Source organism: Polypterus senegalus, chromosome 6 (genome assembly GCF_016835505.1).
Source record: "Polypterus senegalus isolate Bchr_013 chromosome 6, ASM1683550v1, whole genome shotgun sequence".
NCBI classification, from domain to species: domain Eukaryota; kingdom Metazoa; phylum Chordata; class Cladistia; order Polypteriformes; family Polypteridae; genus Polypterus; species Polypterus senegalus.
Window position 1 is genome coordinate 172212666 of NC_053159.1, and position 12806 is coordinate 172225471.

The 12806-nt window shown below is 35.3% G+C and overlaps 1 protein-coding gene across 2 annotated transcripts in view; it reads right to left on the bottom strand.

Annotated features, from left to right (window-relative positions):
* Window positions 1–12806, bottom strand: part of stk39 (serine threonine kinase 39) — a 161048-nt gene that overhangs the window by 21912 nt on the left and 126330 nt on the right. For both annotated transcript variants that reach the window (XM_039757539.1, XM_039757540.1), the window contains 3 exons: window positions 7395–7447; window positions 6303–6371; window positions 4985–5049 (listed from right to left, as the gene is read on the bottom strand). In XM_039757539.1, the coding sequence (XP_039613473.1) occupies window positions 4985–5049; window positions 6303–6371; window positions 7395–7447 (187 nt within the window). The remainder of the gene's footprint in view (window positions 1–4984; window positions 5050–6302; window positions 6372–7394; window positions 7448–12806) is intronic.

Sequence of the window (12806 nt, forward strand, 5' to 3'; positions counted from 1 at the left end):
GTCTCCCACCTGTGCTCCCGGAAGGCAACACACTGTGCGAGACTCTCTCTCTCTGGAGCACACCTGCGCTTCAATCCCCCTAATGATTGAGTCCCCAACTATCACTACCTCTCTCTTTTTGGGAACTGGTTTTGAGGTGGGCTCCTCAACCCTGCCTACCACCTCAGAATTATCAGAGTCACCGTCCAGCTCCGCCAGGACATGATAACGGTTAGACACTTCTAATTCTGGGGTTGATGCCCCCGGACAGTGTGCACCCTTTACCTTACACCTTGTGACCGTGACCCACCTATTCCTACCTGTCTGGTCTGGAATCTCCTTCCGCGCCACCTTAGGGGTGCACACTATCTCTAAAGGACACCTGGGCCAAGTCCGCCAATTCTCTATTACAACGCAGGTCAGCCAACTCCTCCTCCAGTTCAGCGACCCTGAGCTCGAGGTGCTGGATCAGCTGGCATCTCTTGCAGATGTAGCCCTCATAGACAACTGGCTCTTCCAAACCATCATCTAAAAAGTCCAACATCCAACAGGACTTGCATTGCACTGGCCTCATTATTAAAATTTGATTTGGGATTACTAAGCTGCCTTAACTATATTTTTTTTTTAAAATTAAATTTCTTCTTCTTTCAGCTGCTCCTTAACTTAAATGGTAACACTAAGATCTGCTACAGATATTTTACACCTTTTCCCCTTAAGCTCCTGTACTGTTCTCCTCTCAGCTGCCTGCTATTTGCCTTTCTATGAGGTTAACTTTACTTTTCTCTGTCTCTTCTCTTTGCGCTCTTCTTACTTATAAGCTCTTCACTCGCACTGTTTGTATTCCCCCGTATTAATGAACCAATACGCTGTCGCCCACTTAACTGTTCTGCCTCTGGGACGCTAAGGACTGTTTAATCTAAAATAAACAAATAAATAAAACTTTACTACCTTATTTGCTCCTACTGCTCCTTGTGCCTGATCGGTGTCTTAACGCAGGCCGCTTACCTGCGCACTACTGAGTTTCCACCTTTTAACTGCTTTGAAGTCAGCCGCGGCCTTTTTTCTTTTCCTTTAAACTAAGGAATCGCTGTTACGACAACGCGGTTATTTATTTACAAATGCCGATATCAGTTACTGCTGCTTTCTACCCTGCCTCGATGCTAATTCAAATACAGATAACAAGAAAAAGAACAAGTACAAATAACTTTTCCAAGCGCACTTCCAAACACCCAGCTACTTTTGCTCTTGTGCGGGTGAAAAAAGCAAAAAACCCTTCTAAATGGAAAAAAAGCTTTAAAAATTCCCACACGGTTCCTTAGCGGCTAACCAAAACCCAAGTTTTAAGAGCAAAATTTATTTTTTATTTAAATCTCACACCACAGAACAAACCAACAACTCTCAACAGACTCTAGCGTTTGTGGTGTTCTTATTTTCATGAATAAATATTAATACATATAAAGCAAAGGGTTCGCATTCTGGGTCCTTTCTGCATGGAGTTTGTGTGTTCTCCCCATATCTGTGTGGGTTTTCACAAGATGCACCAGTTTCTTCCCACCGTCAAAAGACATGCTGGTTTATTGAACTAAAGAAGCTAAATTGTCCCTAGTGTGTGTTTGGTGTGTCGATGTGGTCACCCTGCGATGAACTGGCTCTCTGTCCAGAGTTTATTCCTGTCTTATGCCCTACGCCAGTGAGGATAGGCTCCAGCAAGCCCCATGACCTTGGACTGGATTAAATGGGTTAGATATGAGATATTACAAAAGTAGCAGTGTTAAGCATAATGTTCCATGTATAACCTTGGAAAGTCTTCTTAAAAAAAAAAATTCTAACATTTAAAGTGACAATAAATGCAACCGTAATAGTAAACTAAATGTAAAAACATTGAATAACACTGAGAAAACCTTGAACAGAGAAAACTCAGATTGCAAGAGTTCACGCTATAGCCTTATGAAACGCTCAATGTAAACACTTTTTTTAATGAGTTTTAAGCACATTTTAAAAATTCGTAATTTATACAAAAAACTAGCCATAAACAACCAAGTTAACTAACCTTGCATGATTCGAGTTCTGACATGAAGGAAGTGAGGAGGAACTGGGTGTAGAGGAGATTACAGATTTGAGGTAAAGTCTTTGACGATGCGGGTTTGCTGCATGCTCCCATCTCGCTTCCGGGAGCCCTTAAACCCGTCACTGTCGGTAATGTTACCAATGAGCACGACAGTGAAGCACTACTGTACAATGAAGCAAGGGGATGGTGCAAAAAGTGCTAAGTTCTTTTATTAAAATCAACAAAACACCAATTAAAAACAAAGTCCAAATTAAATAAAGTGCAGTGCTTTCAGAGTCCTTCAATAAATAAATAATCCCATAAAAACAAAAATTAAGTGGAGGTTAAAATCCAATAGAAAAAAGTCTTCATTAAATACAACGAGGTTAAAACAATGCTGGAAGCAGTCTCTTTAAAAACAAGCCCGGTGCATTCTTTAACTGGTGACCCTCGCTGCCTTCTCAGCCTTACGCAGCCAGCCGTCCCTCTTCTGGTCACTCCAGCTCCTTAATCGCTCAGCTGGAGTGACCGCTTCCTTCTGCCCCACCGAGTGTCAGTCACACACCCCTGCTTGGGCTCAGTGTCTAGCTGCCTGCCTGCGACCACGCACTTGCTTGTTCACTCGCACCGGTTCTTTCCACACTGCTTTCTGCTTACTTCCTCACTCCGCAACCTCCGTCTTTCTTTTCTTTTTCCTCCCTTTAGCCGCCTTGCACTTCTATTTATGAAGAGGACGTGGCAGCTGTTGCGCGGCGATTATTTATTTAAAACCTGCCCTCTTGACATGAGCTTTGGACCCGCTATACCACAAAGTCTCTCTGCGCAATGCACATCTGACCGAGAACAATGTACTGTATAGGGAGAGACTGAACACGTGCGGAAATCGGTGCATACAAACCGGAAGGGAAATTTTAGCCCATTCCTCCAGACAGAACTGGTGTAACTGGGACAGGTTCCTAGGACTCCTTGCTTACACATGCTTTTTCAGTTCTGCCCACAAATATTTAATAGGATTGAGGTCAGGGTTTTGTGAAGGCCAAGGTATGCTTGGGGTCATGCATGTTTATCTTTTATTGAAACTCAAAGAGGACACATTCGGTAATTTTTTATGCTTTTAATTTCTGTTGGAAGCCTTATGCCCCATAGAGTTCATTGTAAAATGACAGGACTGGTTATGTACTTTTGAAATTTACAAAAAATGTTTCATTTTAGAATACATTTTTCTGTGGCAAATGCATATACCAAGTTTGTAAAGAAATAACTTACATAGTCTGAGTTTAACCATTTTCTGCTACTTTGATTTAACTGCTCAAAGTTTACTCATACTTCAGTCAATTTTTATTTGCCACATATCAAAATAAAAGACCAACATTTTCTTCCATTGTATTTACATTCATAAGCTTTAACAATGCTTCTATCTGTAAGTTCACTTTGAATATTATTCACACCTACATATATGTTGGAATTAGTTTCTAGATAACATAAAGAAATACAAAATGTGTAAAGGACCAACTAAACAAATTGTTAATAAATGTCCACAGCTAATATGATTCATTTCAATGTTTTGGAAAAGAAATAATTTTTTTTTCAGATTTTACTTTTTTAAAATAGGTAACCACAGCCTCATCACTGATTTAAATCAGAATAGTTGTCTAAGGCAGGGTTGTCAAACTCATGGCCATGGACTGGATCCAGCTGTTTGACTTTTTTAAAACAGAACATTCAAACAACATTCAAAACATGTCACATACAGTCTGTGATAACCATTACTTTTCTCAAAAAACCCCTTTAATGTACACTTTATATATAGATTGTATCTATATATAATTTAGCTAGGTTTCATTTATACCTTCTTTGTGAATTTCTCCTTAGGATTAATAAAGTATCTATCTATCTATCTATCTAGAATTAAATTGCGTCTCCAGTGTGTGCTCACATTGATCTGTACAGCACAGTGCACCATGACTACTTACCTGTAGTTAAAATGGAAAATAGCTGAAAAAAGGCTGACATGCCACACTGTTATAAAGAATTTTAATGTTTTAGTGCGATGCCTAGTCTCATCAAGTAGATTGTAGCTTGACTTTACATGTGCCTTTAATGCTACTTTGCTCGCTTTTTAGAGCTGCACAGGTGTCAGGAGGTGATCACCCTTCTGCAGCTTGCCTGACTGCTGCTGTTCTTATTGCATCTGTTTGCTAGTCATTTATATAAAAATATAACAATTACAGTAACTAAGAACCATTATTAATCAAGCTCTATTCTGTTTCTCTTCTTGGAATTCTTCTGTGACACTTCCAAGTTGTTTGGCTGCCCATGTGAAAAACTCCTGTTGAAGACAGCACAGCACAGGCTTAAACTATATGATACCCAGGAGGGGGTGGGCAGCCAGTTGGCTAAGGTTTCCAGGAGCAGGACAGTGTTTGACTTTGTCAGTGAATTAAAACTGACCTTGGAGAACCCAGACGTTTATTTTCTTCAGGGATGCTCTCGACTAAAGTTTCTGTTATCCTCTCCTCCGTTGTTAACTGGCCATATGTCAAAGACAGTATTGATGGATATATATTGTTAGGATCATATCAAGTCATTCAGCTTGAAATTGTTTTGTTTTACAGCGTGTTTTTAAGTTTACAATTTGTATTTTATGTATGAAACTATTACAGCTTTCTTAGGCTGAACTCAGTTAGCAACACTAAACAGAATCAACTGAATTGAACATTTAACAGTAAATATTACACCCATTTTATTAAAATAGTAGAAATTTAATCATAAAATGCATATAATAAGTTAGACAAAAATTATTTTAGTCAAATATTATAGAGTATATTCTAAATGATTTTACATATCACATAATTTGGTAGTAAATCATGTTAATTTGTTTTAACTACTGTATATACAAGAAAGGCAAAGAGCTTCAAATTTCTGCATAAATGTGCTAAACTAGTATAGTTCACTCACCAATTTGAAAGTTAGGGCTTTGTATGTGTTAGGCTCATCTACAATCTTCTGCAGGTTAGCAGCTACTGTAAAATTAAAAATAAAATATTAAATATAGTACTCATTTCATAAAATTTCTCAATAATGTGTTATATTAAGAAAAAACAAATTTGTGTAGCCTCTTGGCCCACAGGAATTTACTAAGACAAATGGCAAACTTCATAGCTTGGGGATACTTTTGTTAGTTGGAAATAGTGAATGGGAAAAGGTATTTACAATCTCATATTCCAAACCCTGAATTAATATCAATAATAAATATGACCAATTAACGTGAAAACAGAAAAATAAATCAAAAGAATAATCTTTGACCCAAAGAGACTATAAACACGCACTGAGCTAAACTTGACCAGAAATTAATTAATGACTCTCAGAATCAACTTCTGCTCTATATACAAATATTTATTTTATTCAGCAGGCAACACTGTGTCCGTGATATTTTAAGGGCAGATTATGTTTTGTTTAATAATTCTGACACAGATTGAATATCCACAGTTACTATTTTTCATTGTTGTTCTGGCTGCAGCAATTGAAATTAGGGAAATAAAAACTTACCATTTCCAGACTAAAACTAAAGCTTTCAGGCTCATCTGCCTTTTATAAGAACCTGCCTGTATCGAAACTAAGAGATGTTGAAGTTTTAAAGAGTATTTGGTATCAGACAGGAAGCAAGTCTGGACAAACCAATAGCCAATCAAAAGGCAACTCTTACACTTACCAAGGCAATTTAGAATTCTTAATTTACTTGGTAAAATGGGCTATGGGAGGGTTGGAGTTCTTAGGCCACATAGACATGAGAAGAACATGCAGACTCCACAGATACAGTAATTGGACCATGATTTGAAAGAGGTCTCATAAAGTGCTAAAGCAGCTTTGCTAACCCCTGCCATCATGCAGCTGTTACATTCAAGTTGGAGAGTCATAAACAATAAAATATGCATTGATGATCCATAATTATTTAGATTGCTACAAGTGTAACTACAACAGATTTATAAATTTCATAGTGTGTGTCACTTTAGGTGTTTTAAATAATTATTTATAGAGTCAAAATGGATTAGGAATAAATGTTCAGATTTACACTCTGGTAGTATACATGCTAGAATGTAGCAGATGGTAACAGTTGAGATTTCAGTAATGTGTAACTTAGAAAAGCAACATATTTTACTGATCACTCCCCCACAGCAGATAAACTAGCAGTACTCTAAAACATGCATCTAATTATTAGTAGTAACACGCTTTCTATGTTTTAGTGCATGCAATATTAAAGTATTTTAGATTTTACCTATAACTACATCATGTCCATCAACAAGACCAGCTGAGAAAAGTTCTTGAGAAACACCATCAGCAGTATCTTTGAATAAAAAAAGAGAAGATTTAACATAACCTTAGATACAACAAGACATGAAAGTTGAAACCACTAACTTATGAATACTTTGCTCCAGATATGGGTCTCTATAAATGGGTCATCTCCCCTTAGCAGCTATTTACTAAGTTCCAGAAAACGGCATAAGGGAGACATTAAAATTGCACTTGACAGGGTAGTCAAGATAGGGAGAGTAATGTTTTAATACAAAACTACACTCTATATTGAGACTTTAGAGAAGAAATTGGCATGACTTGCAAACAAGGGTTTAATTCTTGGTCTGCTCACTTATGGGCTGTAAACTGTAAGGCCAGGATCATGGGATGAAAAACATGCCAGGAGGTATGGATTTTGGCAGACTCTGCTTAAATACAGTGTGGTCTTTAGTTACATCAGCCATGTCTAAACGTAACATAGGATCTTGAAACCAAGAAATAGGCACACATTTTGCCAACACATGATATAAGAAATATATCCATGTAAATTCATATGCTCTGAAATTTTTTTGCAGACACTGTGAAAAAAGGAAAAATAAACTACCGGTACATGTTGTGCTATGGCAATAACACTTACTTAGAGTGTTAATTTAGTAAAGCAAGATTAATCTCTAGTTTCTACTATTATTTTATTTACTACATTACTGGTAGATATAAATTTTGATCAACTGACTTTCATAAACAGTGCATAAAGTATAGGTATGCAGTTTAGGAAATCAGCTTCTTTTCATTAACATCATTTGTGTTACTATGACTACCATTACGCATACTGTATCTAAAGCTGTATAATATTTACACTCTTCTAAAAAGATTAAGTACATAATTTTCTAGTTATATCAATATCTCATTTTCATGCTGTTCATATGGAATTGCATGATATTTTGTTGCAGAATTAAAATTAATATAAACAGGCCTATATTTATCCTGTGGATATAATAGTATTTATACTCATAATAGGCAGATAAACAAAAAATACCATTTACAGAATACACATGCATTTCTAAATCTGCCTTACCTCTCCCTGGGATAAACTCAAATCTTATGTCATTCAGTTCTCTCCTTGAGTTTCTGAAGACCAAAACATGAAATAAAATCAAAATCACAATTGTCCTTTATTAATGCTTCAGAAAGAGTATGTTATAGTTACAGATATAAACAGAGAAGATGACCAGTTTGTTATAGAAAAAATATTCCTGATTTTATAAAGCAAGTAAAAAGCATACATACTAACAGCAAAACAACAGTTCTGAAAAATGACTGATCAAGTACTGAAGGGCACGTAAAGGGAAGTCATTTGTGGCTTAGATTTTTAAAATTTATGAGGTTATACAGTCTGGTGGGCAAGGAAATGGAAGCGAGTCAAGGTGATTTCCAGTTTAAAATACTTGGGACTTCACAGTCTTAAGCAAGCAACTTAGATACTTTTAGGATATTGAAATATTAAAACAAAAAACTAGAAATGTGTGGATGAACAGCAGTCGTTGATATATAATTCATATAGAAGTCTCTATAAAAAGCTTTGAGACTGCACTGAAAAGCTAAAAAAGCTACATTTATGCAGAAATCACATCTCTAATCAAAAACATTCTCTCAAATGTTATAGGATAATGTATCTAGAAATATTAACGAGATCAGTCATCCTAGTCCAAACACTGCCATTTGTTTGCATAACCAAAGGCAAACAACATTATGGTAAGTTAATTATCTTTAGATTTTTTAAAAAGTCAATTCTTATTTACACAACATTATTTGATTATGATCTCATACTTTCAAAGTTATTTGATTAAGGTACTAATTAGTGTAAGAAAAAAGTTATTCACTGTGAATTAAAAATTTATTTAGTTGAAGAAGTGCAATGAGGAAATGAAGGCATAAATGAAAAAATACTTTATAGAGGATTTATTTAAAGCATAACAAATGGGTTTGAGACAACAAGGTGACTTAAATTGAATATTTCGCTTCTATGCTACCTGTATGACTGACTTTGAATGAAATTTCTTACTTCTTTATTCACTGATGACCTAGTAATCAGTTTTCATATTTAGAGATTTTGTTGTGCCTGGAAACTATCTATTTTGTCATTCTTATGAGCATAGAAAGTATTTGTCTCAGTAACTCTACTGTTATTATCTGTTTATTCAAGATCCAGTACCTTCATATAAAATTTGCTGTAACAAACTGATAGAAAATGCATCCTGTAGATGACCCACAATAAGATGGATTTGTCACCACTAATCATTTTTGTCACCTATAACACCACAACAATGCTTAATGTTGAAACCATGGTGAAACTTTAAAGCTGGATTTTAGCTCATTATAATTAAAATTGCAGTTTCACATTTTGTAGTTATCGATGTTGAGTTTAGATCAAGATATATATTACACATAGGCATGAACTGCATGTTAAGTAAGAATTTTGACTTACTTAAATAATAAAATTCTTCAGTGGTCATCATTCTCACTCAAATTGACCTTTGTGCTTGTTGAAGTGTGTGATGCTCAATTAATTCAATAATGGCAAGCTTGGGCCCAAACTTGATCAAACACTTGTGCTGAAGCAGTATATTAATTCATTTGGAAACGCAAAAAAAAAAAAAAAAACCCTCATTTGGTGGTATAAGCCTTTTTTTTTTTAATGAAAAGATGTCTTTTAGCTGACCCGAGAAAAACAATGGTCCAGCTGTCATTGTGCTCCTTCAATGAAAATGAAGTCTACTTTATGGTTCTCATAAGCAAGCACTTTACTGTATTTTCTCCTCTATCTTTCCCATGAATGATGACACCACAGTATGTCCACAGATCTGAAACCTGTCAGCAATTATTTCTTTTCAACAACACTAGTAATTTGCTTTTTAATATATTCTGATACATCCATAATAAATTATGGTGGATAGATTATGAAAACAAAGAGAAAGAAACCAAACATTTAAGTTTCTATTATCCAAACCTGGCCTGCATCTGAAATTTCTAAGCATCACATAACATTCTAAAAACATACTTTATCCAATTCATGGGTCAAAGGCCAGAGAAAATGTTGGCAGTACAGGCAATTCTAAGAAAGGTAAGAAACAGCCCTGAATAGGGTGCCAGTCTATTGTAGTACCTACACATACAAGGGCCAATGTAGAACTGCCAACTAACCTAACAGTGACTAGTGTTAATATACACTTGAGGGTTAATCTTTGTAGAAACAGATAAGAATAAAACTGTAGTCTTCTAATATATTCCCTTGTCTACCTCATATACATTAATTTGTTTTTTGTGGTTTTAGCAAAGTGCTTACTTTCCAATCGGTCATTCCAAAATTAACATCTGGAAACCAACCAAAATGTAACACAGTGACATATATTGATTTGCTTAAAAGCTGGATATTGTAAAAATATAATAAATATAGAAACATAGAAAGATGATTACTCCATGAATAAAATATATAGTTCAACATCTCCATCAGATTAGTTATAAACTGCTGCACTTTAATTACTGAATATAACAGATTTCCATTAAAAATGTGCTATGAATACGGGCATTTCTTAAACAGCTCAGGGAAAGATGGGCTCCAGAATAACTCTTGAATGTTAATGCTGTTTTTTGATTTTATCTGATGTTTTTATTTAAAAGCAACCTGGAAATTAAAAAAAGTATTTTTGTTTACTGTTTTCTAAAGCTTCAGTCCAGACTACACACATTACCTCAACTCACATACTAGTCATTAATGGGGCTTGCACCATCAGATATTCTGAACTAAAAAACATTCCCTGTCCTTTCTTATCCATTAAAAGTACTCTTCACTTATTTTTTAAAAAGATCCCACAAAGTGTGCTTTCAACAAATAAAATGTGGGTACTATGCCTCCTGGTGGCTACTGCAGTTAATGTAACCTGAATCTCCAACCACTATTAAAGCAGTTCATTTTGCAAACATGTAGTGTTCCCAGCTTGTAACTGCTAGTTTAACTACATGACATTTTTCTTGGTTCTTAAAAGCAGGAAACTAGATAACTGGTTGAAATACACCTATATACTAATATCTCTAAACAGATACCAGGAGACCTTTCTGTGGTTTGAGACACTGTAACATATTTTTCTCTCTCTGAACTTACACACTGAGATGGTTAACCTGCTCACAAATGAAGGTCTTGAGTAGATATACATATGCATACACACACTTCATTAACAGAACATACAATATATTGTTAACTTGCTCTTATTTTCAATGCCAGATGCAAAAATTTCAATATTTCTAACAACTGAGCAGGCTTGCTTGATTTAGCATTTTTGTGATGGAACAATTTCCCCACCTTGTGGCACGTTCAGCATATCACTGTTAAGTTAGAATTTTTTCCTGTATGTTGTTAGGCTGATTATCTGTTAAAAAATATATTTTTATTTCAATTAGGAAAGAAAACTTTCCTTGCATGTGGTTAAATTAATAACATACTGTATTTGATTGCTTTGTTAAAAATATAGTGTCCTGAATTTTACAAGCGCAGTACGATGCCAGACATAGCATTAAAAAAGCAAATCATTACTAAATGGGGCCTGCATAGTGTTTTGTTCAAGTTTCATCTGTTTATCATGTCTACAGTAGAGCTTCATATAATCATGTAAAAGCAAAACCTATATTTTCATTCTAAAATTCTAAAAAACTTTTTCTTTGACCTTAATAGGAATGGAGATATTTCCCATTTATCTAAACTTAATATCTGAATCTATGTATACTCATATTGATAAAATTAATACAGTGGAATTTCTTTGATTTTTTAAAGATTCTTGGTATCTAAAATACACAAAAAACAAAACAAAACTAAGCCATAATTTATAGTAAGAGTAAGGTGGGAATGAATCTGGAAAGTAGGGTGCTTTTTCCTTTGTAGACACATACACAACTCTAATCATCAGTTAATAAATGATCACAGATCTACAAACATTTAAAAAACCTTTGGTGTGCTTGAGGTAGATGTTTCCCTCCCAAAATTTCATTTGAATTACAACTTCATCTCTCTCATATCTAGAGAACTTTAACTTTGCCTTCATATCATTAATGTCACTGCAATATTCGTGCTGCCTTTTGTTGTGATCAAACTGTTACTGATGTTTTACAAAGTGCTCCTTAAACCTGAGGTTATGTTTACTAATAAGACTGTACTTTTTCAACTTTGTCAGTGTTATTACTTAGATTTCATGTAAAACAAGACTGACACGATTTAACAGCTAATATTTTAACCAACACAAATGGCCTCAACTCTTCCTCATTTACAGGTGGTCCTGAAAAAGCTGTTTTCTCTCAACCTTTTAACAATGGCACAATATTAACAAAGATATTTTTCTTTGTGATCTTCCATAATGCTGATTAGATAGTCTTCTTTCATTTGTATATTAAAAGGAAGTTCTTTTTCTCTTACTTTTATAATTTTCTCCCATAACTGCCTTTTTTTCCTCAGATTTTAAAGAGTCACTCTGTAAATGTACATCCTAAAATTCTAACTCCAGTGCCAGCAGTATTAAGATTAATATAGACAAGATCAAACATTGTACCATGAATAAACTCAGACTGCATTTCCCACAGATATATGGCTGACTTTGAGTCTTAACTGATCTTTAATACTGCACCCTGCTTGATATGATTTAATCCACTCTCATCAACCATAAAGTACCACATCAATAATAGCATCGTTGTGTTGCATGGATTTAACTGAAAGTCAATTCCAATTTAATGCTATTAATCTAAGTTAAATTTTAGTCTTCTTTGAACACTCATTCATTTCCATCCCTAACTCTGCCGGAATGATATACACAATAAACTCGCCAGAGAATTAGTCTCACTACATGAAAAAGACACATAAACATGTGTATAACAGAGAAATAAAAGAAAACAAATTTAAAAAGGCCATGCTGTGAGAAACGTTTGGTGCATGCAAAATAAAAATGCAAATCAAAAAAAGCCATGTTCCTTGGTTGGTGTATGCAGGAGTAGGCCACATCCAGGGCCATTTTCTGGCTTGTGCCCAATGCTGCCAAGATTGGCTTCTGCCCACTGAAACCTTGAATTGGATTAGGGAGACCATATAACAGGCATATACAGCTGGCAGTCTGTGGGCCACATGCAGCTCAGAAGCAACCTCCGAGTGGCCCAGCCTGTGGTCCTGCCAGGGCTCCAGACTGCAACTAAAAAGGCCTCAAATTCAACCAAAAATAGGCTTTGGCGATTATCATTTCTACTTAGTTCAGCTGTTGTGAATGAAATAATAAAAAATTCAACTAATTATATTGTAACAGATGCAAAAGGCCATTTTTTTTTTTATTGTTAAACAGATGTGCCTTTAACAAATCTGTCCGTCCAGGCTCCCCCTTGCACATCCCAGAGCCACATAAAGGCTACTATATATCTCACGCTGGGTGCAAGGGAGTCACAGTGAAAATGACGTCAG